This window comes from Lepidochelys olivacea, assembly GCF_965140295.1.
Source record: "Lepidochelys olivacea isolate rLepOli2 genome assembly, chromosome: 4".
Lineage (NCBI taxonomy): Eukaryota > Metazoa > Chordata > Testudines > Cheloniidae > Lepidochelys > Lepidochelys olivacea.
Genome location: NC_140414.1, coordinates 15563909 through 15591134, shown reverse-complemented (window position 1 = coordinate 15591134; position 27226 = coordinate 15563909). Strand labels below are relative to the sequence as shown.

Here is a 27226-nt window from a genome sequence, read left to right as displayed (position 1 = left end):
AGAAATCACATTAGGATTACTGGGCTTCTCTTCTCCTGCTCCTGTCACTTCCAGCCCCTCCCTTCCTCTTTTTGAACAACGCTCAGTCTGATTTCTCTCCCCTCCCACTCTGTTACTATTATCTGCTGACCACGCAGCCCCTCCATCCACCTTCCTTTGTGACTCCTGTCGCTCTCTCTCTCCTCACAATCCTTCCACTTGTCTCCCCTTGCCTTCCACTTCAATGTTGATCGCCTTTGTCTGCCACTGGCTGCCCACCTTATTGCTCTTTCTGCCTTGTTTGATCTTGAAGCCTAGATCAACTCGTCTACTTGCCAAAACAGTCTTCACAAAGCACTGCTCCCTCTGGTCTTCCGATTCTGGTCATCACCTTGTCTCCTCAGCATCACCGACCTGTCCCTTATCCGTTGCTGCTCCACCCAGCCCTTCTGTAGCTTTCAATCCACTAATGTTTTCTCTGCCACATCACATCTTCCCTCTCTCTCTCCTCACTCTCGTCCATCAAGTCACTGGTCCTGGTGCTCCAGAACTTCCTCACAGTGCTCTGTTTCAGCACTTCAGGTGGCTCGTCTGGTGCATAATCTTTTCAGCTCGTTACCCCGTGAACTCTGAAGGCCCGAGAGCCCTCTTGTGAGGTACCCTAGAGAGGCTCCTGTAAATATTCAGAGCAGGAAATTTGAATCAGCCAATATGCATTTTCCCAGAGTGCCAGGACTGGGATGCATCAGTACACGCCCAGCTGCCCTCTGCCAAGCTCAGCAGGGCAGCTTCCCCTCCAGAGTATCTGGCACTGTCGCCCTGGAAGCAGAGGACTCCTTCAAACACTGGCTTCTCTACACAGTTGCAGCCGTGTTGCTATGCAACAGTGGTGCTGAGCTCCAACAAGAGACTGAGGCAGGAGGCAGTGAGAGAGGGGCAGCAGCTTCCTGTCTGCTTCTGTCACAGCCCCCAACTCCCAGGTGGCTCCATGCCAAGGCCTCCAGAGTTTCCCTGCTACACGGAGCAGAGGGGGGACAGGGATTCTGGATAACAATACATGCTAAGAGACCTTCCCCAGTCATTGAGGGTCTCTGCAAAGCACTCCGTACTGGCTGCAGTGTGTTGGGAGAGGTAGGATCTCTCACGGCAGCAGGGGTGCTGTGGCTGGTGCTCCCGGGCACAGAAAGATTTGGTCCGGATGCAGAGTTCCGGCCTCTAGTGCGGCCCGTGTCAGAGCCCTATGAACTTCTGTCAATGCGCCAACCCTCACCCATCACAGAGACAATTCAGGCCACTTCAATCCTCTACCTGGGCCAGTCTGGACTCTGTCCTCACTTTGATCTGAAGGACCTTGCCTGTTAGTGGGAAGGCAAAGGACCTCTGCTTTCCACAGGTGACAGAACATCCATCCTGGGACCAGAAGTTCCTTGATCTGCCAGAAAAAAATCAGGGAACTTCCTGTTTGTCCGTATGGCTTGCCTAAGAGGTTCCCCAGCTCCTGCAAGTGACAAGTAGCAAAGGGCACAGCAAGGCACCCTGGTCTCTATGCTGTTGAGCAGTAGGCCTGTTACTGTCAGACACCTTAGATGAAACCCTTGACCACTTTGACTAGGGTGAGCTGCCCGGTCCAAGAGACAACCACCCACTTAGGGAAGACTTATTTCATCCTATAGCCACCAGAGAAAAAACAAATTCAGTTCTGGGTATAAAATCTGGCTCAAGATGTTCAGGGCCTGAAAAGCCAAAGTTAGCAGGACTTGTGAGAAAGTGAGCCAAAGGGATTGTAGCCATAAAGAGACTGTTGAGTCCAGCATTTGGAGATATGCCCAGCTTGTGACCTCAATTGCCTGCATCAGGCCAAGCAACCTGATGCTTTAGCTTCAATAATTATGGCTTCGAGAGAAGCAACCTGCCTGACCCCATGTGTCAAACCTGTGAAATTGTAAAATAGACACATCTCACCATTTACCTCCAGGAAGAGCTGAACTTTATTTTCTGCACAGATTGTGGCTTGCTCTGATTTTGACTCAACAGAGACTCCTGGAGTGATGCAGCCTAGGCCACCATTGCCTTGTGAAAGAGACAGGATGCTGTGGCAGGACTGAAAGACTGCATTTTGATCCACCAGTGGCATCCTAGATGCATAAGGAATTCAGTCAGGGTGGAGATCTGGGGGGAGGCATCCTGCAAGGCCACTATGCAGTGGCCCCTGCCTAGTATTCTTTCTGCTCTAATCCCAGTCTTGAACTCTGGGGTGTCTCCTACTGTCACGGTATAACCTGCTGATGTGTCCTCTTGACCCTATTCTTACTCCTTTTCTCATTCCCACCCTCTATCATCTCTCTTGACATGCTCTGGTTTTCTAAAACCTAAAAATCCTCTCCCTCAGCCCCATCTGTCTCTTTATCTTTCTTCCTTTTCTCTTGAATATGCATTCTCTTCCCACTGCCTTCTTTCTCTAATTCTCTGTTGCAGTGGTTCTCAACCTTTCCCATACCTGAACTGCCCTCCGACCCTCTGCCCATTTAGCAATATGCAAAGGGTATGGTGGCCACTCTCTCCGATGCCTTCTGACCCCCAGGTTGAGAACCAATGTCACCCTTTGCCCATGGACAGAAGCATTCAGAAAAAAACAGTGCTGGTCAGTAAGGTATTCAGCGAGGTATTCAGCCACATTCAGCAAGAATAATCTTGTGTCTTCTCTGAGCAATATCCAGCAATTCTGAACTTTGCCATGTGAAAGCCAACGAATGTCCATGGAGAAGAGGAGCAGCCACTGTTGAATGCCCTTTTCTTCACATAAAATAGCAAAGAGGGGTGTACTGGTGGGCTTAGCTTTGTTAAAGTTCACAACTTTTCCAACCTCAACTACCTTTTTTCAGTTCCACTGACGTTGTCTCTGCCACCAAAGCTTCCTGGCGAATTGAACAATGTGCCCATATGAATGGGATGTACTCATTGCCTTTGGATGGACCATGCCGAGTTCCCAGTCCGGAGAGCAATGGCACTGGAATATTTGCCTGGATGTTAAGACCTTGAGCTTGACAAACTAGCATTAGTGTTCTCTTGATGCACTGCTCCAGTTATTTGCTCAAACTGTGTCTGTCCCTTAATTGTGAATCTAGTTCCTTCTCTGATTTTTCTTTTCCTTGCCTTACCACTCGTCACCCAGCAAGAGCATTGTGTGTTCCTACCTAGGCTGGGATACTCAGCCACTTTGGAGCTTCTCTGTGTTGCTTCATGCCCCCCTGGTAGTCAGTGTTGTTGAAAGGGCATTGCACCCTCCAGTACTCACCTTTGCAAAGCACCCAAAATGCACCACAGTGTTCTGCTGCCAAGTAACTGGGCTTGCTCCAACAACATTTGAGACCAAGAACCTCCACAGCTTATTGGTCAAACCTTTCATGTCTCTTTTGGGGTATGCTGGGATATTCATGTCTCACAGGGGTATGGAACAGCTTCCGTATGAGGAGAGATTAATAAGACTGGGACTTTTCAGCTTGGAAAAGAGACAATTAAGGGGGGGATATGATGGAGGTCTATAAAATCATGACTGGTGTGGAGAAAGTAAATAAGGAAGTGTTATTTACTCCTTCTCTTAACACAACAAGTAGGGGTCACCGAATGAAATGAATAGGCAGCAGGTTTAAAACAACCAAATGGAAGTATTTTTTCCACACAACGCACAGTCAACCTGTGGAATTCTTTGCCAGAGGATGTTGTGAAGGCCAAGACTATAAAAGGGTTAAAAAAAGAACTAGATACGTTCATGGAGGATAGTTCCAACAACGGCTATTAGCCAGGATGGGCAGGGATGGTGTCCCTAGCCTCTGTTTGCCAGAAGCTGGGAATGGGCAACAGGGGATGGATCACTTGATGATGACCTGTTCTGTTCATTCCCCCTGGAGCACCTGGCATTGGCCACTGTCAGAAGACAGGATACTGGGCTAGATGGACCTTTGGTCTGACCCAATTTGGCTGTTCTTATGTTTGCCTTGTATGCTTGAGGGTATCCGCAGTCGTTACCGAAAGTGAGGTTTTTCCCCCCAGCAACCACTCTTATGCTTGTTAGCTCTGACTCTATGCACAAACTGATCAAATGGGTCATAAAGGTTAAAAGATACCCAAAAGCAGCACAAGTGTAGTAAAACACTTCTGTGCCACCCCAATGTCCCGTTAGCCTGAACTAGACAACAGGACAGACTTGAACTAAAGATAAACCTGGTCCGTAAATATTGGAGTTGGTCAGGAAGTGCTGTTTGTAAGACAGAATCTCAAGGAGATGTGAAGTTCAGAGGTAAGCTATGTCAATGTGTCCTTCTAGAGGCTGACGGAACATCATAAAGAATGTTTTGTTCAAGTTTCTATTGTGGGTGCAGGGAGTAGGCAGCCCTGCGAGAGGAATGTGAGCATGTGGTTGAGAGAGCCATGCAGTACACTGTTGTTATTGTTGGTGCTATTATCATTGTTTATATCTGATATTTTCCCCCCACCTTCAACTTCTAGGTTCTGCTGTTTGGCAGCTGATTGCCTCTTTCTTGAAACTCCCAGTATCTGGGACCCACTGCATAGTAGGTGCTACCATTGGATTCTCACTTGTTGCAATCGGTACGCAGGGTGTTCAGTGGATGCAGCTTGTCAAGATTGGTAATTGACATTTCCTTTTATGCGTGAGGGTATGTGGAAAATCATGCACTGACTGCATACAGAAATACTCTTTCATGATTGTAATGTGCTGTATTTAACTTCTATCCCCCTCAAATCCTGTTGTTCAGAAGGCATGTGTGTGTCATGTTCACTAAGGGCTAGAGAATGACTTGAGGCACAGTCCAGAGCAAGGGGTGGTGTGTAAACTGCATCACCCCAGAAGTAGCTCTTGGAGACTTTGTTCCTCAGGGGCACTCCCTGGGCTGACGGTTCCTCCTCTGCTAACTCCCAAGCGGTAGTACTTTTGGTGGTGGCTGATACCAGCAGCAACTTTTGACATCTTCCTTCTCTTCTCTCCTCACACACACACAGGCTCAGCTGCACTGGCCAGCAAATGAGGGGTGGAGCCATGGTGCCCCTCATCCCCCCATCCCCCTTGCTCCAAGGAGGGAGTAAGCATTCATGCAGCACCCACCTACACTTGAGCCCCTGGTCCCAAGATCTAGGGTAGCCCCTGTAGGAGTTTAAGGGGATTCTTACTACTCTGCATGGGCACTTAGTCCAAGTCACACTCTAGCCCTATGTTTGTTTTTAGGGAGACGGTACTAGTGAACCACAGGGGCATTTGACTAATTGAAACTACAATTTTTAAACAATTCGGTTCTTATATTTTTGTTGAAGGTAAAATAGCCAAAAGGCAAGCGTGAAACATCAGTGTGCACAAAACTTTTACACTGAGAAGTCTGTTCTTAAAACCACATATCTCAAACCGTAAGCACTCTTGGGTGGGATTTTCAGAAGTATTCAGCACTGGCTTAACTCTGCTCCCAGGGAAAGCAGTGGGAGTTTTACCCCTGACTGCAGTGGGAGAAGAGCCAGGTCAGCTCTGAGCACTTTTGACAATTGTAAAAAAATTATTTGCCTTGTCAAAACATAGACAGAACTCAGATCACACAGTATATTCTGTAACTTGTTGCAATAAATGTTGGCCCTGACCCTGACCCTGTGAGTTGCCCCTAATAGGCAGATCCCTGTGCCTGCACTGAGTCCCAGTGAATTCAGTGGAGCTCCAAACTGGAACAGGGGTCTGCTCACCCAGAGCAGCTTTCAGGATTCAGGGCTATAAAGATTAACCAAAGATCAGGATTCTTATTCCGATAGCATTCAGCAATGGAAATTCTTGTGAGTGGTGCAGTTTCTGTAATTCCAGTGTTATTCTGGAAATCCCCTGCGTGAGATTTTCAGAAGTGCTTAGCATTAGTAAAACTCCCATCAACTTCAGTGGGAACTGACGTAAGCCAGTGCTGAAAGCTTTTGGAGATCCTAGGAGAGCACCCAAGCTATATAATCACAATGCCAGCTGTGCGAGAAGAATCAACATAAACATTGTCCATTGGTTATTTTCCTGTTTGATAAATACAGAACTTACTCAGTTACATGGGATGTTACCACTTATTGTTTGTTATATCTTTTTTTCCTCAGTTGCCTCTTGGTTTATTTCCCCACTGTTATCTGGTTTGATGTCTGGACTGCTGTTTCTGCTGATTAGATTCTTAATTTTAAAGAAGGTAAGGGGCTAGCAACTCTCCACTCCAATGCATGGAGGTCATGACTGCTGTACTGCTGGCTATGCACCATTTGGTTGTTGACATTTCCAAGGAGTTAAAAGGGTGCTATGTAAATCTAAAGCATTAATTTTAGTATACACTACTTCACTGGGACATGACGTACTGGGATGGCTGCTTTATCAGCATATCTCCTTGAAAATGGCTTTGCACAATGATGATAAATTATAATGAATGCTGCTTAACCAGGACAGCACTAGCATAGCCTTTATTTAATAGCAGTGAATTAGCTAGTGCCAAGTAACAAAACAGAGTTTAACAGGTGTGAAATTCTAAGCTCTGGTTTTCTGATACACCAGAAGTCAAAAAAAAGATGTATGATATCCTGGGTACTCAGGAAGCCTCAATCAGTGGCAGCTGGGTTTCAGTGGCTTCAGTTGAGGTGAGGGCAGCAGCATCCCGGAAGCAATAAACCAAATAGTTCCACATTATGGAATTTACAAGCTCTGTCTGCATTTGTTTGCAAGCCAGCAGTGCTTGAAGTCAGTTGCTCCTTTATTTATCATTTTCTGCCTCCCTCAGATCTTCTAATCTGCTGTGGCCCAAATGTGGGATGCAATGTCACACAGACCCAAAACAAGGAGAACAAAAACCATTCAGGAAATTTAAATAGATGCAGCATTAATTCCTTTGGCACAAGTAACTCTTCAGTAACCTCAGCTTCTTCATCCTTTATTTCTAATATAAATAAATGTCAACAATAAAAGTTGGGAGATGCCACATTTGTGTGAGATGTGGAGAACTTTGGGATTAAAATGCATGTCAGCCTGGATCCCACCATTCGGTGACAGGTGCCTCATGTGTGAGGCCAGAGTGTTTTTGTATAGCAGTGTCTGTCCGGGCTGTGCATGCCTCCTCGTGCTCCCATATGAGGGTAAAACGGATGGGATGGTCACGACCCTCCGCTCAGTTCCCTCGCATTTGGCAGTGAGAGAGAACCTGGTGAGCATCCAAGCCGCTAATTCTAAGCTTTGGCTAAACCTTCTACAAGCAGTCAGAACTCTTCTGATTCTTACACATACAACTGCCATGATCTAGATCAACTCATCTGGACTGAGTATTATTGGTTAGGCCCCCTTCCTTTGCACCCCCACATTACATTTCCCCCCATCTTCCATACAAGGTTAGTTAGCATGATGGACTCAAAACCGGCGGGCTTCAAACCCTGTCCATCCTGCAATGGTCTTATTCCACAGAAAGATGTATACAGTGTTTCTTCTGCCTAGGAGAGTCACATACATTGAGCAGACGTTTGTGCCTATCCTTCAGTGGTCACCGCCATGGAAAGACCTGCCAGCTTCACTTACAAGGCTCAGCTGCCACCAACCTTGTCTGGGTACTGATCAGTCCAATGCCAGTCCTAAGAGCCAGCCTATTCATGTGGTATGCTGCCACTGCCCTGTTCGGGTTACTGGGGTCCACCATCCATGTATTGAGAAGGTCAACTGGTGATCAAAGTGGCCTTGCAAACAGTTATGGATGTCTTCGACACAAATGGCCAGGTCTGTGGCCGCTGTAATAACAGTGCATGGAACACTCTGGCTCCAGGTACTGGGAGGTATAGGCCACAATTGAGGACTTGCAGAACTGTTTAGTGAGCAGATTGTGCTCTACGCTCATTAAGACTTGTGATCCTACACGAGACTCTAGCAGACAAGAAGCTGCATACTTTGGATGTGTCCAAAACTTTGCTCTATTTTCTTAATAGGCCCAACGCTTTCTGGCTGTCTGTCTCCCTATTTGTGGCCATTTATGGCACCCATCAAAAGGCCAAACCATCTAGTGATAGACAACCTCCAAATGGATCACAATGTGTGTTTCTACCTTCTATCAGATGGCTGGCGAGTCTCTCCTTCTGAACATCAGTGCACACTCTACCAGGCCACAGGCAGCCTCTTCTGCCTGCTACAGGAACATTCCAGTCTCTGAGATCTGCAAGGCTGCAGGCAAGCCACTGACTCCTTTTAAACATTATGCCTTTGACAGGACAGCCAGGTCAGGTGCCAAGCTCAGGAGAGCAGTACTGCTACCACTGTTTGACTGATGCAGCTGGAACGCCTCACTCCTACCATCCAGCGTAGATGCTGCTTGCCAGTCACCTGTACTGGGATCTACAATGACACGTACTCGAAGAAGAGAGAATGGTTACTTGCCCTAGAGTAACTCTGGATCTTTGAAATGTTGTGGTCAGCGTGGAACCTGTGACTCATCCTCAGCTGCCAAAGGAACCATGAGGGAACAGAGAACCATAGAAAATCAGGGTTGGAAGGGACCTCAGGAGGTCATCTAGTCCAACCCCCTGCTCAAAGCAGGACCAACCCCCAACTATGTCATCCCAGCCAGGGCTTTGTCAAGCCGGGCCTTAAAAACCTCTAAGGATGGAGATTCCACCATCTCTAGGGAAGCCATTCCAGTGCTTCACCACCTTCCTAGTGAAATAGTGTTTCCTGATATCCAACCTAGACCTCCCCCACTGCAACTTGAGACCATTGCTCCTTGTTCAATCATCTGCCACCGCTGAGAACAGCCAAGCTCCATCCTCTTTGGAACCCCCTTTCAGGTAGTTGAAGGCTGCTATCAAATCCCTCCTCACTCTTCTCTTCTGCAGACTAAATAACCCCAGTTCCCTCAGCCTCTCCTGGTAAGTCATGTGCCCCAGCCCCCTTATCATTTTCGTTGCCCTCGGCTGGACTCTCCCCAATTTGTCCACATCCCTTCTGTAGTGGGGGCCCCAAAACTGGATACAGTACTCCAGATGTGGCCTCACCAGTGCGGAATAGAGGGAAATAATCACTTCCCTTGATCGGCTGGCAATGCTCCTACTAATGCAGCGCAATATGCCATTAGCCTTCTTGGCAACAAGGGCACACTGTTGACTCATATCCAGCTTTTCATCCCCAGGTCCTTTTCTACAGAACTGCTGCTTAGCCAGTTGGTCCCTAGTCTGTAGTGGTGCATGGGATTCTTGCATCCTAAGTGCAGGACTCTGCACTTGTCCTTGTTGAACCTCATCAGATTTCTTTTGGCCCAATCCTCTAATTTGTCTAGGTCACTCTGGCCCCTATCCCTACCCTCCAGCATATCTACCGCTCCCCCCATCTTAGTGTCATCTGCGAACTTGCTGAGGGTGCAACCCATCCCATCATCCAGATCATTAATAAAGATGTTGAACAAAACCAGCGCCAGGACTGACCCATGGAGCACTCTGCTTGATACCGGCTACCGACTAGACATCGAGCCATTGATCGCTACCCATTGAGCCCGACGATCTAGCCAGCTTTCTCTCCACATTATAGTCCTATTCATCCAATCCATACTTTTTTAACTTGCTGGCAAGAATACGGTGGGAGATCATATCAAAAGCTTTGCTAAAGGGAGAGGGAGAGTCTCGGCCGACCTACCCTTTATGCCCTGGCATGAGGAGGCACAGTGTACATGCACAGCCCCAACAGATCCTGCTATTCGAAAAAACTCTGGTCTTGTGCATGTAAGATACATGCAAAATTACAGTGAGACCCCCATGACTACAACATCTCAAAGAACTGTAACAGTAGGGTAAATAGCCGCTCTTTACAGTGAACAGCATTACTTGTGAGGCACACAAGGATTTATTTGAATTTTCAATGTTACACTCATCTGCTACATTTATACATGTGACTGTTAATATGCTACTCCGATTTAATACAGTTACCTGTTTAGCACATGCAGAAACCTTTGTCAGCAGATGATAACATTCAGTGTACACTTGGTTTTAAACAGAGAGGCTAGAAATATGTTTTTAGAAATCACTGAATAGGTCACTGCAGTAATACCTAGAGCCCTACCAAGATCAGGGCCCCATTGAGCTAGGTTCTGTACAAACACACAGTGAGAGAGAGTCTTTGCCCCAAAGAGCTTAGAGTCTAAATAGACAAGACACATAAATGGATGGGAGGGTAAATAGAGACACAGAGAGATGAAGTGACCTGCCCAAGGCCATTTAACAGGTCAGTGACAAATCCAGGAACAGAACCTAGGTCTCCTGACTGCAGTCCACGAGACAATACTGCCATCCACAAGACAATACTGCTACCAATAAATTTAAATTACTTACCATTGAACTGCTATGGTGGCTGCCTTCCCCAAGCTGCTATCCTATTTGTGACTGGAGGCACCACTGCTATGAAAGTAGGTTTTATGAATAATCATACAGACCCAAATCTTTTCCTCAGCATCTACCCAGGGTAACTGGGCTGGAGAGTAGGGAACACAGTGGTTGGAAGTAGGGGGCGAAAAGCCAGAAGATTCATCCACCTGATTGTGGGGGTGGGTGATTATTTTTGCTCAACCTTTGCTAGTCCCGTTTCTTGTGTACATAACAAACCCATGTGACTTTTCCTTTTTACTCATTATTATGCAGGAAGACCCTGTACCCAATGGTCTTCGTGCACTTCCAGCGTTCTATGCTGCTACAGTAGCAATTAATGTGTTTTCCGTCATGTACGCAGGGGCACCAGGTGAGTGCAATCTCTTGCATGTGAAGTCCAGAAGGAAAGCTTTGTTCTGCCATGCATTAGTATTAATTCATTTTGTATTTGCTAACAGGTCCTGATGTTGAATAATAATAAAAACTTAATGCATGTTTAATTCTTATGTTAACAAATAATATAGGCAAAGGATTCGTAGATCTCGCTCCGTTAGTCTCCCAGAACCTTAATGGTTGTCTTGTTTTTTAACATACAGATTTATGACAATCTGAAGATCAAGCAGTCTGTTCAGAGGGTTTTATCTTTTTACCCTTAGCTCCATTGCTGCCCTCTTCTCTGTCACTTGGAGGCACAGGACCAGCCCACTTGGATTCTTTCAGGATGTTTTGCCAACGAGGACACAGTGCTGCAGTCCCTCTAATGCTGCTTGGGTGTTGTGAGAGTGATCAGACTTTTTAAAACTGCAGTTAGCAGCCCAGATCCTCAGCTGGTGTAAACTGGCATACCCAATGGAGCTACATTGTTGAGGGTCTGGCCCATTGTATCTAAATTCATTTCCTTTATTTTCCCCTCAAGATAAGAAACTGTCCACAGCTGGTGTAGCATTAAGGCAGCTCCTTTGAGGGTGTGTCTATATTACAACGAGACTACTGGCAGTGCCCTAGCTATGTTGGCATGAGCCCGTAGTGTAGAGGCAGCTTACTCCGACAGGAGTTTTTCCGTTAGTGTAGGAACAGCATCTCCCTGAACGATGGTGGCTACATATGATGGAAGCGTTCATCCCTCCACATAGCTGCATCTACATAGGGGGCTAGGGCAGAATAGTGAGAGGTGTGGTTTTTCACAGTCCTGACCAACGTAGCTATGTTGACTGAACTTTTAAGTGTAGACCAAGCCTCAAATAGTACATGGAAGGGACTGGGGATTCTGAAGGGGATATTGATGGATAGTACTGTAACTATTCCCTTCTCTTAATTGGATTGGTGCACATGCTGTTTAAGGATCACCAGAAATGTTCCTTTCTAGTTCGGTTCACAGCGTGTCAGCCAGGCATTCTGCAGTGGCTTGATAAACAATGTAAACAAAAGAGTAATCTTAACATTCTTCTTTTCCTGTCACGCTTTCTGAAATATATAAATGAAGGGTGAGGTCTGTTTTAGACAAAGCAAAATAAGTAATCAGACTCCAAGGCCCCTGTTCTGTAAGCTCTTACACAGGTGCTTAACTTAAGCATGTGAGTGTTCCCATAGTTTTCAAGGTAAACACAAAGGTAAGTGTTTGCAAGATCAAGGCCCAAGTTCGTTCTTTCTTTAGGGCCTGATCCTGCAACTCCTAAATACATAATCAAATTGAGCTTGCTCAAGATGCCCTGTTGACTTCAGTGAGGCTACTCATGTGAGTACGAGTTACTCACATGATTGAGGATTGCAGGATTGAAACCTTAGTGAGCAAGGCACTCAGGTGGCCTATTAAGCAGATGTTGAGGTGAGCATCAGAGTTTATTGTCCAAAGCAAAGATTTACCGTAGTGGACAATATGTCTTGATGTATGCTAAAATACTGATATTCGCACTCATTATGGGACTGGTCCAGCACCAGTGATGTTGATTGGAATTTTGCACTGACTTCTATGGGAGTAGGAGCAGGACTTATGTGTATTGTTGCAGAAATCCTAAGGACCAAATCTTAAAACCTGTGCATGCCATCTTAGGACTTCAAATATCCCATTGTGCAACCACACGAGTCAGGGTTACCTATGGATGCGTGGGTGAACCTGACCATCCCTCTCACATGGGTTACCAGGAGGCTGTGGACTGAGAACATTTTGCATGCAGTGCAGATGACCTGATGATGTTACTTCCTTTGGTGACAGTAACAAAAAGCTGCTGTTCTCTAGTGGACAATCCCCAGAGGGGGAGACAACACCCACTTTGCCAGTGTTACTACCTTAACACCAACTTTCTTCTGCATCTCAGGGTATATACATGCCTAAATAGTACCCAAGAAAATACTCATGAAAGTATGGCCCCCAAATCTCTAAGTGTTGAGGCTGACAACAACTGAGAATCTGTAACACTCAAGCCTGTACATTTTTAAGAGTCTTTTCTTTATTCTTTTAGTCAGTGTAAATAAAGGAGTTGCACTGAATATTCTCAAGTGAAATTCTTGTTCCGATGCATTTATTTTCAGTATAGTTTGTAAATCCACTTCAAACGGTAACTTTCTAACCATAAAGAAATAGTTCGTTCTTGACCTCAGTGTATGGCATTTGCTAAATAAGTGAAATTTCATTTTTGCCATAATTGAGGTCTTAATTGGCCAAACTGACCCTTTTCAAAAGGTTTAACCCTTCCCTTGTACAGGCTTGCTGCATCAAAACAGAACTCCAGCCCTGCTGAAAGAGCTTATTGGCTACCAAGATGTGGGGTTCAATTTTGTTACAGGTGCAGCAGAAGTAGGCAGTGTGTTATCTTTAGTTCTGAAGCTGTAATATTTTAAGGAACTGACATTTTTGCACATTTAACCTTTAACTTTCTTCTTCTTTTCTCTTCACAGTGCTAGGACTGGTACTTCCTATATGGATAATAGTCCTAATATCATTTGGTATAGCTATAGTATTTGCTGTTCTCGTGTGGATTTTTGTGTGTCCATGGATGAAGAGAAAAATAGCAAGTAAGTATTTGGTAGATGAAATGCAAGTGGTGTAAAATCCCTTGTGAACTTGAATATATTCTATTTTAGGTTTTAAAATATAGGTGTTAAAGGAAAGAAAAAGGATTTGCACAGTGTATTTAAACCATTTCTTTTATTTTACTGTAAAGTTAAACTAATCAAGGCTTTTTGTTTTACAATAGGTTTTTAACTTAAAACAAAACTACCTTGTGATGTCCACTGAATGGGGTTGCAGAGTTTAAAAAATAGAAAGTTTCAGATTGCATTAGTAAATTGGAGGACTTCAATAACATCACCTAGTGAACTTGTAGATAGGCACAAGGCATTTTCATGGTTCTCAGAGAGGCAAATTAAGATAAATATGCTAGTAATAAATTCCCATGAAAGAATGTATGTCTAGATTAATTAACAAAACAGAAACCAAACCACTCAAGGTGCTGTATTCGAGTTTATATTTTTAATGATACTGGCATTTTGTTAGGAATACCAGCAGTAATATAGATAAGTTTGAATAACCCGAACCATCCAATTTAGAATTGTAACCCTGGCATTTTCTTAGGCCAGTTAAAGAAAGAAGCCGCCTTGTCAAGGATATCGGATGAAAGTCTTGATAAAATTCAAGAGGAGGAGACACCTGTTTTTAAAGAGCTTCCTGGAGTCAAAGCAACTGATGAGAGCACAATTCCCCTCACTGGCCCAATAACAGAAGCTGCTGGAGTGTCAGATAGCAGCATAGCAAATGGAAACCATCCCCGTGTGCCATATGGTAAGAAAACGTGAACTGTCTTATCTTTCCATTGTGTTGATGGGTTATCTTCGTCATGGGCATGTGTTACATCCATCTATATTAAGTATAATTTTCCTTGTAACTTAAAATTTCTTACAAACCCTTCCTCTCACTATATACACACTTGTATGTTTTCCGACAGCAGTTCATGTTAGCAATTTTTTTGCTTGCTCACAACTTAGTGAAAATATTCTCTTTTTTGAGGTAAGTTTTCCAAAGATGATTTAAAAAAGAGGGTTTTTTTTAAAATGTTGTTCAGCAGTATTTGAGTTTTATATACAGCTGAAAAAGGATATTCTTCTATTCCTAATAATACTTGCTTCCTATTCTTAAAACCACATTTTAGAAGGCAGAGAGTACGAAAGCAGCTGAACTATAAAAGTTCAAATTTAGCATGGAAATTCAGAGTATACTGTTCTAGCTAGTTTTGGAAAATTTTGGGCTTGAGTTTACAAATTTATGACCATTTGGAGTATATCCACTAGAAGACTCACACTTACAAGTCCACACATACATAAAGTATCTATGCGTGTAATAAAGCTCTCGTTTGAAGCCCTGATTCTGCAAGCTGGTTTGTGTGGATGGATCCCTGTGCTCACACAGAGCCACATTGACTTTGATGGGGCTCTACATGGATGCAAGTGTTTGTCCATGCGGCATGGTGCAGTTGGTATGGTTATGGCCTAAGTGTGCAGTGCATATAAGTAAATGCAGTTTTTCACAATTAAGAGGCACATTCGGCTGAGTGGTGCCTATTAGCTAGTCAGCTGGGAGTTTTTCTTTTTCTCATTGACACCGAAGCAGTGTCTATACTGACCTGTATAATTACTATTAAGAGTGGACCATTTGATCTTGTGAGAACAAACTAATTGGATATATTACCTCCATAAATGTATACTACCACTACAGACCTTTTTAAAAATAAAACAAAACAACAATATTTTAATGTTGAATAGTTAAAATCCCAAAGTGAGGAAATGGAAAAGTTAAGGTGTCTTTAGCAATGTTAACTTAGCCACTCTGTGAATCCTGTAATCTACATTTAATGTAAACATCTGTAGACAAGCATGTGGTATAGCTAAAAATAGCTGTGTCACTGTGTTTATTATGTTAATAGAAGTAAAAAATACAGGATATTCAATATGTTGACTAACATTTCTTTAGCAGCTTTAACTTATCCATTTCTGAACTTTTAACTGGGCAGCGTTAACAACTTTATTTGTAATACTTTTTGAGTGCCCACAGTAATATGCTTTTATTCATAAGCTTTGGGGTTCAGTTTATGGAGATCAATCAATGCTCCCAAAATCCAATGATTGACTACCACTAAAGTTGCATGGCACTTATTATTTATTTAGTGTAAAATTTTCAAACACACCTAGATCTCCATTTTCAAAAGTGACTTAGGCACTTTTAAAAATGGGAGTTAGGTTTCTAAGTCATCTAGGTGCTTTTGAACATTTTCCCCTTACTCTGAAGAAACCCATAGTCAGAGGACTGTTCCTGTCCTGGAATGCTTACAATCTAAATGGACAAGCCAAACAAAGGCGAGTTGGAAAGAAGTATTTACTACCATTTTAGAAATGGGTAATTCAGGCATAGAGAGATTATGGGTAGAATTTTAAAAGTTGCCTTGTGTTAGGCACCCAAATTCCAGTCTAAGGCACTTGCCCAAAGTCACACAGCAGGTCTGTGGGAGATCTGGGACTTGAGCAAAGATGTATTGAGGCACAGATTAGTGCCTTAACCATAAAACTATCCATACTCCCAGCCGTAGACATTCCCTTAAAAGTTATCCAGGTTTGTTTTGAAATTGATCAATGCATTCATGTATCCGAGATGAACTTCTGTATCATATACTGCAGATGGCTGTCCCTTCAGCCATTTACTCCTTGTTTCGGTGTCTTGCCAAGCATAGAACTTTCATATTTCATATGATAGAAATAAAATCTGACCATCTGCCTTTACAGGAAGGGCTTTTTCTATGACGCAAACCACCATGAAATCTCCTGTTTCCAATGGCACTTTTAATTTTGACGGCGGTCATGTGAGGAGCGATGGCCAGGTGTATCACACAGTGCATAAAGACTCAGGATTGTACAAAGACTTGCTACACAGAATACATCTGGACAGGGCAAACAACGATAGGCCCTCACAAGAAAACAATTACAAGATACTGCGTCGCAACAACAGTTACACTTGTTACACAGCTGCCATCTGTGGAATGCCAGTACATGCATCCTTCAAGGCAGTTGATACATCAACCCCAGAAGACAGTGAAAAGTTGGTGGGAGACACAGTGGCCTATTCTAAAAAGAGAGTTCGCTATGATAGCTACTCCAGCTACTGCAATGCTGTAGCTGAGGCAGAGATTGAGGCAGACGAAGGTGGTGTGGAAATGAAGTTGGCATCGGACCTAGCAGATCCTAACCAACTCCCAGAAGATTCTGTAGAAGAGGAAAAGGAGGAGAAGGACACGTCTCAGGTCCACCTCCTTTTTCACTTTCTCCAGATCCTAACAGCCTGCTTTGGATCTTTTGCCCATGGCGGTAATGATGTCAGGTAAGTGTGTGAGAACTCACAAGCTGAGTGCTTTTTAATTGAACTCAGTGCTTGGAGAATTATTTGGCACCCAGGAGGGGTGTATGTAAACTCTGTGACATAATTGCTTTGCTATAGAATCTTACTACATTGATATAGCTAATGTTTCTAAAGACTTGGGCTGTTCAATTAATATTTTCTTTCCCCATAACAGTAACCTCTTTTCTATTCTATGCTAAATCGTTCAAGTTTTGGTGAACTGTAGCACATGGAGGCCCCTGCCAGGGATCAGGGCCCTGTTGTGTGCTAGATTCCATATAAACAAGCAAAACAAAGACAGTCCTTGCCCTCGGGAGCTATTTTTACTCAGAGATCAGAGCCCATCAGCAAATGAGAAGGTTAGACAATTTTTGTCAATGTACTTAGATTGAAGTTAATCTTTCATTATGGTGCCCAATCATTCATTGTGTTCAAGTCATGTGGAATTCCTCTGTTCTCATTTTACTAACCAAAACAGCATCACCAGCTCGCTGTCTACTTCTTCCAAAGCTTTGGGGGGTGGGAGGGAGACTTCCCAAGGTGCAAATGGGGCCCACCAGGGAGTTGCTGCCTCTTGTGCATTTGAAAATATCCCGCTTAGTAATGCTGGTCCCAGTGCTAAACTGTGGGGCACCCTACTATTAACCTCTCTCCACTCTGAAGATCAAACATTCTGTTAGAAACTGGCTACAGTTTGTGTTGGCGGATAAAGAGTTGACATGAAAACCAAACTTTGAGTCTTCTTCTGACACCTTTATTCATGGGGAATAGCATTTTACTCCCATTCATTTCAATGAGACCACTTGTAGAGTGGTATCTCAGCTAGCATGATCTCCAGAGTCTGCACTTCTGTAGGAGAAAAGACGTGGCTCAGACTCTCTACAGTCTGACTTGTTGCACTTGATAGTTTAATCCCTTCATATAATTGTTCATTTTGACTAGATTCATACTTGTTCTGGGATCTGCTTTATTGCCCCACTTTGCCTATTTCAGAATATTTTTGGAATGTGGTTATGGGAGATAAACAAATATTTAAGTGCTTTTAACTGGCTGCGTATACTATAGTACATTCATTTTTTTAGACTGACTTGCTACTGTAGCAATGATCCAGGAGTGCATTTTGCTCTTCCATGTCACGTAAGATGTCCATAGATGTGGATCCTTATTCCCACACAGCCCATGCTGAAGTGATTAAGGCTGTGGGCGGGTGCTAGGGTCTTCCCATATCAGACTGCAGAGCAGGGGTCAGAGTGTGCACATTTTTCTCATATACTTTGTTTATTTCAAGGTCTCTTGACTGATAAAATTGCAAGGACAAAACAGACCTCACTTAATTTTGTGCAAGGCATTTATTTAACTGTTGCTTGTTAGCCTATTTTTCCTTAATTCGGTATTGTGTGTTATTTGTATTGTGGTGATGCCTGGAGGCTTCAGCAAAGGCTTGGGGTTCCTTCACGTTAGGCACTGTGTATACACCACAAAAAGATGGTTCAGGGTCTCTGGACTCCAAATCTAAGGCGCTGATCCTGCAGTTGACTGCATGTGGGTGTATTCCTCCCTACACCTCTGCGGAGCCCCATTGACTTCACTGAAACCCAGTGCAAATGCAGGAGTGTGTCCATGTGTAGTCAGCTGCAGGAGCAAGGCCTGAGTGTAGGAGTATATCCCAAGCAGTGTTTGGGATAAGCACTGCAAGAACTGGCAAACTTGTATATATCTCACCAACTCTTCTGGTTTCTTTCTGCCGCGCCCCTCCATGTTGAAAAAAGGTCCCCTCAATGTCAATAATGAGGCTTTCTTAGGAATTAGACTAGTGGGGACTGGTTGCGAGAGCTTTAAACCAGGACAAAAGGGTAGAATAAGGTGACAGGAGTCAAAAAGGCAGCATAGCAGGGGATGGCTTAGGAAGGGGAGAGGGAATAGGACACCAAAGTGGGATCTAGGCAGTAAATATAGAGTTGTACTGGACAATACCAGAATAGAAACCCGTTAAAATAAAAAGGGAGGGATGTGAGAAAGGCAGAGTCACATGGAGGCTGAGCAGTGATAATGGCCAGGAAATTAGGTACCCATGTGTAATGCAGCATGGCAGTGCAAAGGATAATGAGCTTTTGGGCTGCTGTATTACACACACAGGCTACTGGCCCGGTGCTTCTGATCAGGAAGCCTTTTCTCCCTCTGCGTGGCTTGCGCCCCTAGGTTGCAGGAAGTGGCCATGAGTAGGATGTGTGCTGTTGTGTGGTTCGCCTTTTGTCGGGGAAGCTCAGCGCTTCCACTCTTCTTTTGGATTTGTGGTGGACACTGCTTATGTATATTGTCGGAAACTTATGAGGCTTAGCCAGCTCATTCAGTCTGTATATGCCACCTTCCTCCAGCCTTCTTCCTCCTTGTCTTTCTCGCCAACAGAAGTTGGTCCAATAAAATATATTACCTCCCCTACCTTGTGTCGCTAATGCCCTGGGACCGACATCCTACTCATCCAAGGGAGAGCACGCTCATTTCTGCCAGGTATTAGAATCAATTCCTTGGGGCCGGAGTAAGATAACTTGTGGGGCAATTTCTGGACCTGTGATCTTGCTGCTGAGGCATTTTCCAGTGAAGCGTATGCTGCCCTAGAGAGAACCTTTGACTCATGAGCTGGCTGTTGCATGGCAATTCTTGTCGACTGTTTCTGGTGGATTCTCTCTTGAGATTTCTACGCTGCTGCTTCCTGGCTCGACACGGTTTGCTAAAACTGCAGTTTCCCTGAGAACAGAACTCTCCCAATTCTCACTTAGTCTTCCCAGGGGAAGGGCACCCTTCTGTTTGGTCTCTCTTTGAGGTAGACGTCTTTCTATTTTTAGCACACTCAGCACAAGTCCAGGTTTCCAGAAGGCTGTTGTTAAGCCCCCCAGCACGGCTTGCCAAGGTTAAAGCTGCTTCAGCCCCCTCAGTTCCCGTGGACAAAGCAGACCTGTATCTTTGGTGAACCTTAGAAGGATGTGATTCAGACTCCCAGATAAGAAGCAGCCCCTTGAGTATTGAGCTGTGAAGCCACATCCCTTCAGGCTTGCAAGTCAGCCCCACAGAGGTCGGGAAACTCCACTCTAGCAAGGTAGTGGACTCTCATTTTTCAAGATGGCCTCCATAGCAATCCAGAGATTTGGAGAAAATAAATCATTTAAGAGACTGTAGTCCCTGTGTCATCTGATGCCTTTTCGAGGTTATCGCCTATACAACATTTCTAAAATCTGCCTATTGCTACCACCCAAACCCTGGGCTAGGCCCTCTCTCACATTCTGACTTCTGCAGCCTTTTTTCTTTTGTCTTCAGCTTCTCGACTTACCTGTTTTCAGTCCTTTACAAATACAGCTGCAAAGCTTCTCTTTCACTCTCTCCCTTTGAATCCTCTTAGCTAACTTCCCTTTCCTTCTGTTGTAAGTTGATCTCTTTATCCACATCTTCAAGGCTCTGCACAGTTCATCTCCTCCTGCTCCCTTTCTGGGTTTCTCACTCCTGTCTTGTCCTCCGTCCCCAAGACTCCCCCTATACTGGAACACCCGCCCATTGTTTGCCAAGTCTCTTCTACCAGGCCCTTTCCTACAGACCCCTCAAGTGTGGTAGAGGATAAAGGGGAAGAAGAGGGGAAAAGTTATAAATTATCAGCTGTATGAAGTTTGATGTTCACTCTATTTTATATTTTATTTAAGTGCATTGTAGTGATGTACAGTCTGATTGATAATTACATATAGACTGTAACAACTGATGTCTAATGTGAATTGTATTGTAAACTCCCTGCAGGTCAGTGTTCTCCCATGCTTTGTACATAGTTGATTGGACTTCTGGTGCACAGTAAATAATAATATGGATATGTTCCATGCATTCCGTGATACAGAAGAGACTAGGGGAGACTTTTGATTCAGGCCTTGAAGAGGTTAAATCGGTTTATTGCCTCCCAAGCCAAGTTAGAATGGACTCACCGACCATGATAGCTGAGCCAGGAAATCTGGCCTTGACAGTCCTTCATGATGCATATTTCCACATGCGAATATCATACCAACACCGTAAATAGCTCTGATTTTTGCCTCAGGTTTCGGCATTTGCAGCACTCTGGGCTCCTCTTTGGGCTGACATCAACAGGGATAGTAGCAATAGTGGCTGCCCATTAAAAGAAGCAGAGAGGGATGATAATACCTTATTTGGCTGGTGGTTTTGTTCAGGCCACCTCCCTGCTGTAAGCTTAAATGTGCTGTGGCAACGACACTGGATCTGTTCCAGGGCCTGGGACTAACTGTGAGCCAATCCAGGAGCCATGTGACAATGTGGTACGTGTGTGCTGAATAAAAGCTAAAGAATTTTAAATCCCAGATAAATGCTTTAGAACAGAAGCTCTGGAAAAAATGTTGTTAAACTTAATTAATTGTTTGGCATGTACAGGTTTCACTGGCTCAGCACTCAGGCACAAGGGGAGCACACGGGACCACTCAGAGGTCAACACAAGAATGAAAAGGGCAGTATGGAAAAAAGATGTGGCCCAGGAGTGTGACTGCATGCAGAGTTGCCACAGTTGTTTGGAGAACTGGCCTCAGACAAGTTGGAAGGGCTGAGGCCCTACTGGCCACCAGAGAGGGCTGTATGCATCTTCCGGAGAGCTGTGGATTTTAATGATCAGGAGCGCAATACTGTGATATTGTGTGCGATATAATATTGTGATATTTTAAAAATACCTAACCATCGATGATGGGAGCACTTGCAGAGATCTGGGATCCAGCTAGGCATTCAGAAATCTGAACTGATGGATGTCCCCAAGAAGCCTCTCAGTACTGTCTCTCCACACAAAGGGGTTCCCCTGCCTGTAGCTGATTTCTGGTGGGGGACCCAGTGATCTAATAACCCACTGGCAAATTGGACACCTTCCTAATCCTCTGGCACCATCAGAGGCATGGCGCACAGCTCACCAGGGCTTGGTCCAAAGCTCACTGAAATTAATAGAAAGACTTCCTCTGAATTCAGTAGGCTATGGATAAGGTCCCCAGGGATGTGATGGATTCTCCATCCCTTGGGGGTCTCTAAAAGAGATACTCTAGTTTCACCACAAATTACTGGGCTTGCTGCAGGAATTCCTGGATGAAATCTAGGGCCTGTGTTCTGCATAGAGTCAGATTACGGGATCACGCCTGTGTGTGCATTGGGGTGGGGCGGGAAGAGTGTGTCCCTTATTATCTTATTTCCTCAGATGAGATTGGACATTTTTCTAAAAGACGCATGCTCTGGTTCAAACAGGAATTGATTCAGAGAAGTCCTATGGCCTATGTGTTACACACGAGGGCAGACTAGGCGACCAGAATGGTCCCTTCAGACTTATATTTATGAGAGAGATTTTCTTTCCTCCCATCTCATCCACAAGGACTGGGCGTGTTGGAGGGGACAGATTCCCTGCTCCACAACGGGTTTCCTGTGTCAGCTGTGGCAACTCAGTCTTCCTGTACCTCAGTTGCCCATCTGTCCAGTGGGGATAATAGTCTTCCCTTTTCAGGGCTCATTAGGACATCATCTCCTCTGTCTCTGCTGCTGCAAGATGAAATTAGGTTGTCCTATTTCCAGTGCCCTGGTGTGTGAGGCAGAGGGGAACTGGGGTGAGTATCTGTTCCTACTGAAACAAGTTGTTCATTGTCCTCTCCTCAAGATTCCCTATCAGACTCTGTGGCCAGATGCTGGCACAACAGTCAGATTCCCCTCCTCTCTGCCCCTGCTTAGCAGCAGCCTTCCCAGCCAGACTCCTCTAGGACTAAGCACGGATCAGCAGATTTTGCCGTGCCTGTTTGTTGTGTGATACTAGCAGGTAACCCTTTCATTGTGGACTGGGCTTGTTCAAGTCAGAGATACCGTTTGCCAGTGAAAAGTATATTTAATTAAAACTATATTTTAATACAAAAAAGCATGTTGGCTGCTGCAGTTTATGAAGTCTTTTCTTTCTTCCGGCCAATTGCTAGCAGAGCTTTTAAGTGTCAGTGGTGTGTCTCTTACGGATCACTATAAGCCAACAATTTACTTGTTCTAAATTTACCTGCTGTTAATTTCATTGATGCTTTGTTCCTGTATTATGTAACAATATAAAAAGGAGGGACTGCTCAGTTTTCACTACATCCTTCAAGCCAGACTTTCTGCCTGGCCGTACCCTCAATCTGTTTCTGCACCCATAAGATTGCAGGTACTGGTTAGTGCATTTAGACATCTACTTACCTGTTTGGGCCTGCAAATCTGGTACTTAAACACCTAAATACTTTAATTGGGCCCTACAAACTGTGGGCACCACAATGAAGTCTTAGTTTAAAAATTGTAAGTGATTCAATCAAGTGACTCTTCCTTCCCGGCAGAATCATTTTTGCAGTCCTACACTACAGGGCTCCAATCATTTCCTTTGTGCTCCTGTTGACTTGATCATTCTTAGCCATATCTCAAGCATTCACAATGACTCCTTAGAAGATCCTGCAGATTTCAAGCACGTCAGCCTATGGGAATCTTAGAATATTTTTGCTAATTTAAATTACCTTATGTTTAGCTAAAATGAATTAAATCTGCAATCAGTGTAGTGCTTCTAAAAATCAGATTTTTATCTCCATTTTTCAGAGTTTTTACTAATTTAAACCATTTACTGCTGCTAGGGCCTTTCTCCAAATCACTAAGACTCTTTTACCCAATTTAAAGTCAAACAGTAAAATCACTTTTAAAGTAATACAATTTACCATGCAATTGGAATGTCTCATTTTTTTTGTCATTCATTCCTAAAAGAAACTTCCTTCCTAATCACTGCTCCAGGCCAGTTCTTGGAGTTATTTGCTTGGGATGGAAGTATTCATACTGATCTGTACGCAAAGTCCATTTATGGCAGTGTTTCTCCCATCATTTTAGAGCTTGATTCCTCATGAAATAATGGAGTGAGAGTAAGGACCTCATTTTAGATGGAAGAAGATACAGGTAGTAGAAAATAATATAGTGAAGAGAATGGCAGGCAAGTGGAGGGTACATGGAAGAAATTAGGGGAAAGATGAACTTGGGACTCTAAGCAATAGATAGGCTGGAGAGTGCATGTTTGAGGTGGGCTGGACACATGGTAAGAATGGGAAAAGAAAGACCATCAAAGAGAGCATGTAAGGAAGAGGACAGCCAGAAAGGATGTGAAAGCCCAAGGATATGATGGAAAGACTGTCAAAAGAAGTTTGAAGAGAAAAAGACTAACTCCAACACTTATGAACCCATGCCAAGGGCCAGATGGAGTGGCAAAGAATCATGGGCACATCTTTCTTCTCCCATGTAAATGGGAAAAAGAGTTGAGAAGTGAAGTGTAAGGATCTCATTTTGCTTCAGTGCTTCCTAGGAGATGCTGAGGACTCTCCACTCCCGGTAACTTTGGTAGAATTAATACTTTATTCCAATGAAAGCTGGGACTCCAGTTTTGAAACAATATAAATGATTAATTCCTAGCCATGGTGGCTTGCCTTGTACAGTTTAAGACCTTAAACCTGTCCCTTGCTCTAGCTGTGTGTTTTGGTACTGTGCCAGGAGTAAATATAGCCAGTCCTGGACCCAGGACAAGTGTAACTGTCAATCCCTGGATTCTGCATTCTCAGAATCCTACTCACTATTATCAGTTTGTAAAGAGAGTAGTGGCCTGTTAGATTTTAAATCTATTGAATTACATTTGACTTTTAAAAATTATTTATCTTCCGTTTTGTAATCACTTAGATGTGATTAGAAACTGATAATTACAATGTCATTTTCCTTTTGTGCTTTCTTGGGTTGGGGTAAGAGAAGTACCAATTAGCAAGTCCTATTGCAACATACCATATCAAGGAAAGTCCTGTACAATCGGTAAAGTATATTTTCCTTGGGTAAGGCAGTTAGTATGCTTTCTTTAGTGGTCTTAGCCTTGGCATTGTGACACAGCATTCATAGAACCCCAGCTTAGCTGTACACTGGGGCCAGATTTCCAAAAGCATTCATTTTACCTTTAGGTACTTAAATGAAGCATGTGACCTGATTTCTCAAAAATATGAACATAAGAACATAGTAAGAATGGCCATACTGGATCAGACCAAAGGTCCATCAAGCCCAGTATCCTGTCCTCTGACAGTGGCCAATGGCAGGTGCCCCAAAGGGAATGAACAGACACGTTATCATCAAGTGATCCATGCCCTGTCACCCAATTCCAGCTTCTGGCAAACAGGCAAGGGACCCCATTCCTGCCTATCCTGGCTGATAGCCATTGATGGACCTATCTTTCATGAATCTATCTAGCTCCCTTTTGAACCCCGTTATAGTATTGGCCTTCACAACACCCTCTGGCAAGGAGTTCCAGAGGTTGACAGTGTGTTGCGTGAAAAAATACTTTCTTGTGTTTATTTTAAACCTGCTACCTATGAATTTCATTTGGTGGCCCCTTGTTCTTGTATTATGAGGAATAAATAATGCTTCCTTATTTACTTTCTCTATACCACTCATGATTTTATAGACCTCTATCATATCCCCCCTTAGCTGCCTCTTTTGCAAGCTGAAAAGTCCCAGTCTTACTAATCTCTCCTCCTAGGAAGCCGTTCTATATCCCTAATAATTTTTGTTGCCCTTTTCTGAACCTTTTCCAATTCCAATATATATATTTTTGAGATGGTGTGACCACATCTGCACGCAGTATTCAAGGTGTGGGTGTATCATGGATTTATATAGAGGCAATAGGATATTTTCTGTCTTATTATCTATCCCTTTCTTGATGATTCCCAACATTCTGTTCGCTTTTTTGACTGCCGCTGCACATTGAGTGGATGATTTCTGAGAACTATCCACAATGACTCCAAGATCTCTTGCTTGAATGGTAACAACTAATTTAGACCCCATCATTGTATATGTATAGTTAGGATTATGTTTTCCAATGTGCATTACTTGGCATTTATCAACATTAAATTTCATCTGCTATTTTGTTGCCCAGTCACCCAGTTTTGTGAGATCCTTTTGTAGCTCTTCGCAGTCTGTCTGGGATGTAACTATTTTGAGTAGTTTTGTATCATCTGCAAATTTTGCCACCTCACTGTTTACCCCTTTTTCCAGATAGTTTATGAACATGTTAAATAGGACTGGGCCCAGTACAGATCCCAGTACAGTAACTACCCTCATAGTTAGAAAGTTTTACCTAATATCTAATGTAAATCTCTCTTGCTGTAGATTAAACCAATTACTTCTTGTCCTACTATCATTGGACGTGGCAGACCATTGATCACTGTCCTCTTTATAACAGCCTTAAACATATTTGAAGACTGTTATCTGATCCCCTCTTGATTTTCTTTTCTGAAGACTGAACATGCCCAGTTTTTTAACCATTCCTCACAGGGTCAGGTTTTCTAAACCTTTTCTCATTTTTGTTCCTCTCCTCTGGACCCTCTCCAGTTTCCCCACATCCTTCCTAAAATGTGGCTCTGACGGGCTGGATCACAGAAACCGCCTAGGAGTTGCCACCTGATGTGCCAAGACAACTTCTGCCCCTGCTTTTCTGCCCAGTCAGCTTAGGACTTCAGTGTCCTGCCTGGTTTGAGCCAGGCCCGCCAGCCTGCTGCAAACCCAGACCCAGGTCTGAACCATGTCCCCTAACAGCTGTAGGCTCAATTGAAAGCTGCTTACAGAAATGTTCCTGTCCTTGACACTCAGATGCCCAACTCCCAATGGGGTCCAAACCCCAAATAAATCCATTTTACCCTGTATAAAGTTTATACAGGGTAAACTCATAAATTGTTCGCCCTCTATAACACTGATAGAGAGAGATGCACAGCTGTTTGCGCCCGCCCGCCTCCCCCCAAGTATTAATACAAAATCTGGGTTAATTAATAAGTAAAAAATGATTTTACTAAATACAGAAAGTAGGATTTAAGTGGTTCCAAGTAGTAACAGTCAGAACAAAGTGAATTACCACGCAAAATAAAATAAAACCCGCAAGTCTATGTCTAATAAAATTGAATACAGACAAAACCTCCCAGTTCCAGTAAGATTCCTTTTACAGACTAATCTCCTTTTAGTCCAGGTCCAGCAATCACTCACACCCCCTGTAGTTACTGTGTTTTGTTCTAGTTTCTTTCAGGTCTTCTTGGGGGTGAAGAGGCTATCTCCTTAGCCAGCTGAAGACAAAATGGAGGGGTCTCCCACAGGCTTAAATAGACTTTTTCTTGTGGGTGGAGACCCGCTCCTCTCTCCTATGCAAAGTCCAGCTCCAAGATGGAGTTCTGGAGTCACCTGGGCCAGTCACATGTCTACGCATGACTCATAGTTTTTACAGGCAGCAGCCATTGCCCACCTGGCATCTGGACTGTCTCCAGGAAGACTTCTTATGTGGATTGGAGCCTTCTAAGATGCATTGTTCTTTAAGTGCTGCTTGACTGGGCATTTAACTTTGCGAATTCCTTTCTCCAGGAACTGACCAAATGCTCTACTAAGGTTATTTAGAAATCA

At 43.9% G+C, this 27226-nt stretch overlaps 1 protein-coding gene across 5 annotated transcripts in view; it reads left to right on the top strand.

Annotated features, from left to right (window-relative positions):
* SLC20A2 (solute carrier family 20 member 2) overlaps positions 1-27226 on the top strand; it is a 71605-nt gene that overhangs the window by 30152 nt on the left and 14227 nt on the right. For all 5 annotated transcript variants that reach the window (XM_084625907.1, XM_084625906.1, XM_084625910.1 and 2 more), the window contains 6 exons: positions 4486-4626; positions 6109-6194; positions 10651-10747; positions 13273-13389; positions 13949-14155; positions 16147-16738. In XM_084625907.1, the coding sequence (XP_084482033.1) occupies positions 4486-4626; positions 6109-6194; positions 10651-10747; positions 13273-13389; positions 13949-14155; positions 16147-16738 (1240 nt within the window). The remainder of the gene's footprint in view (positions 1-4485; positions 4627-6108; positions 6195-10650; positions 10748-13272; positions 13390-13948; positions 14156-16146; positions 16739-27226) is intronic.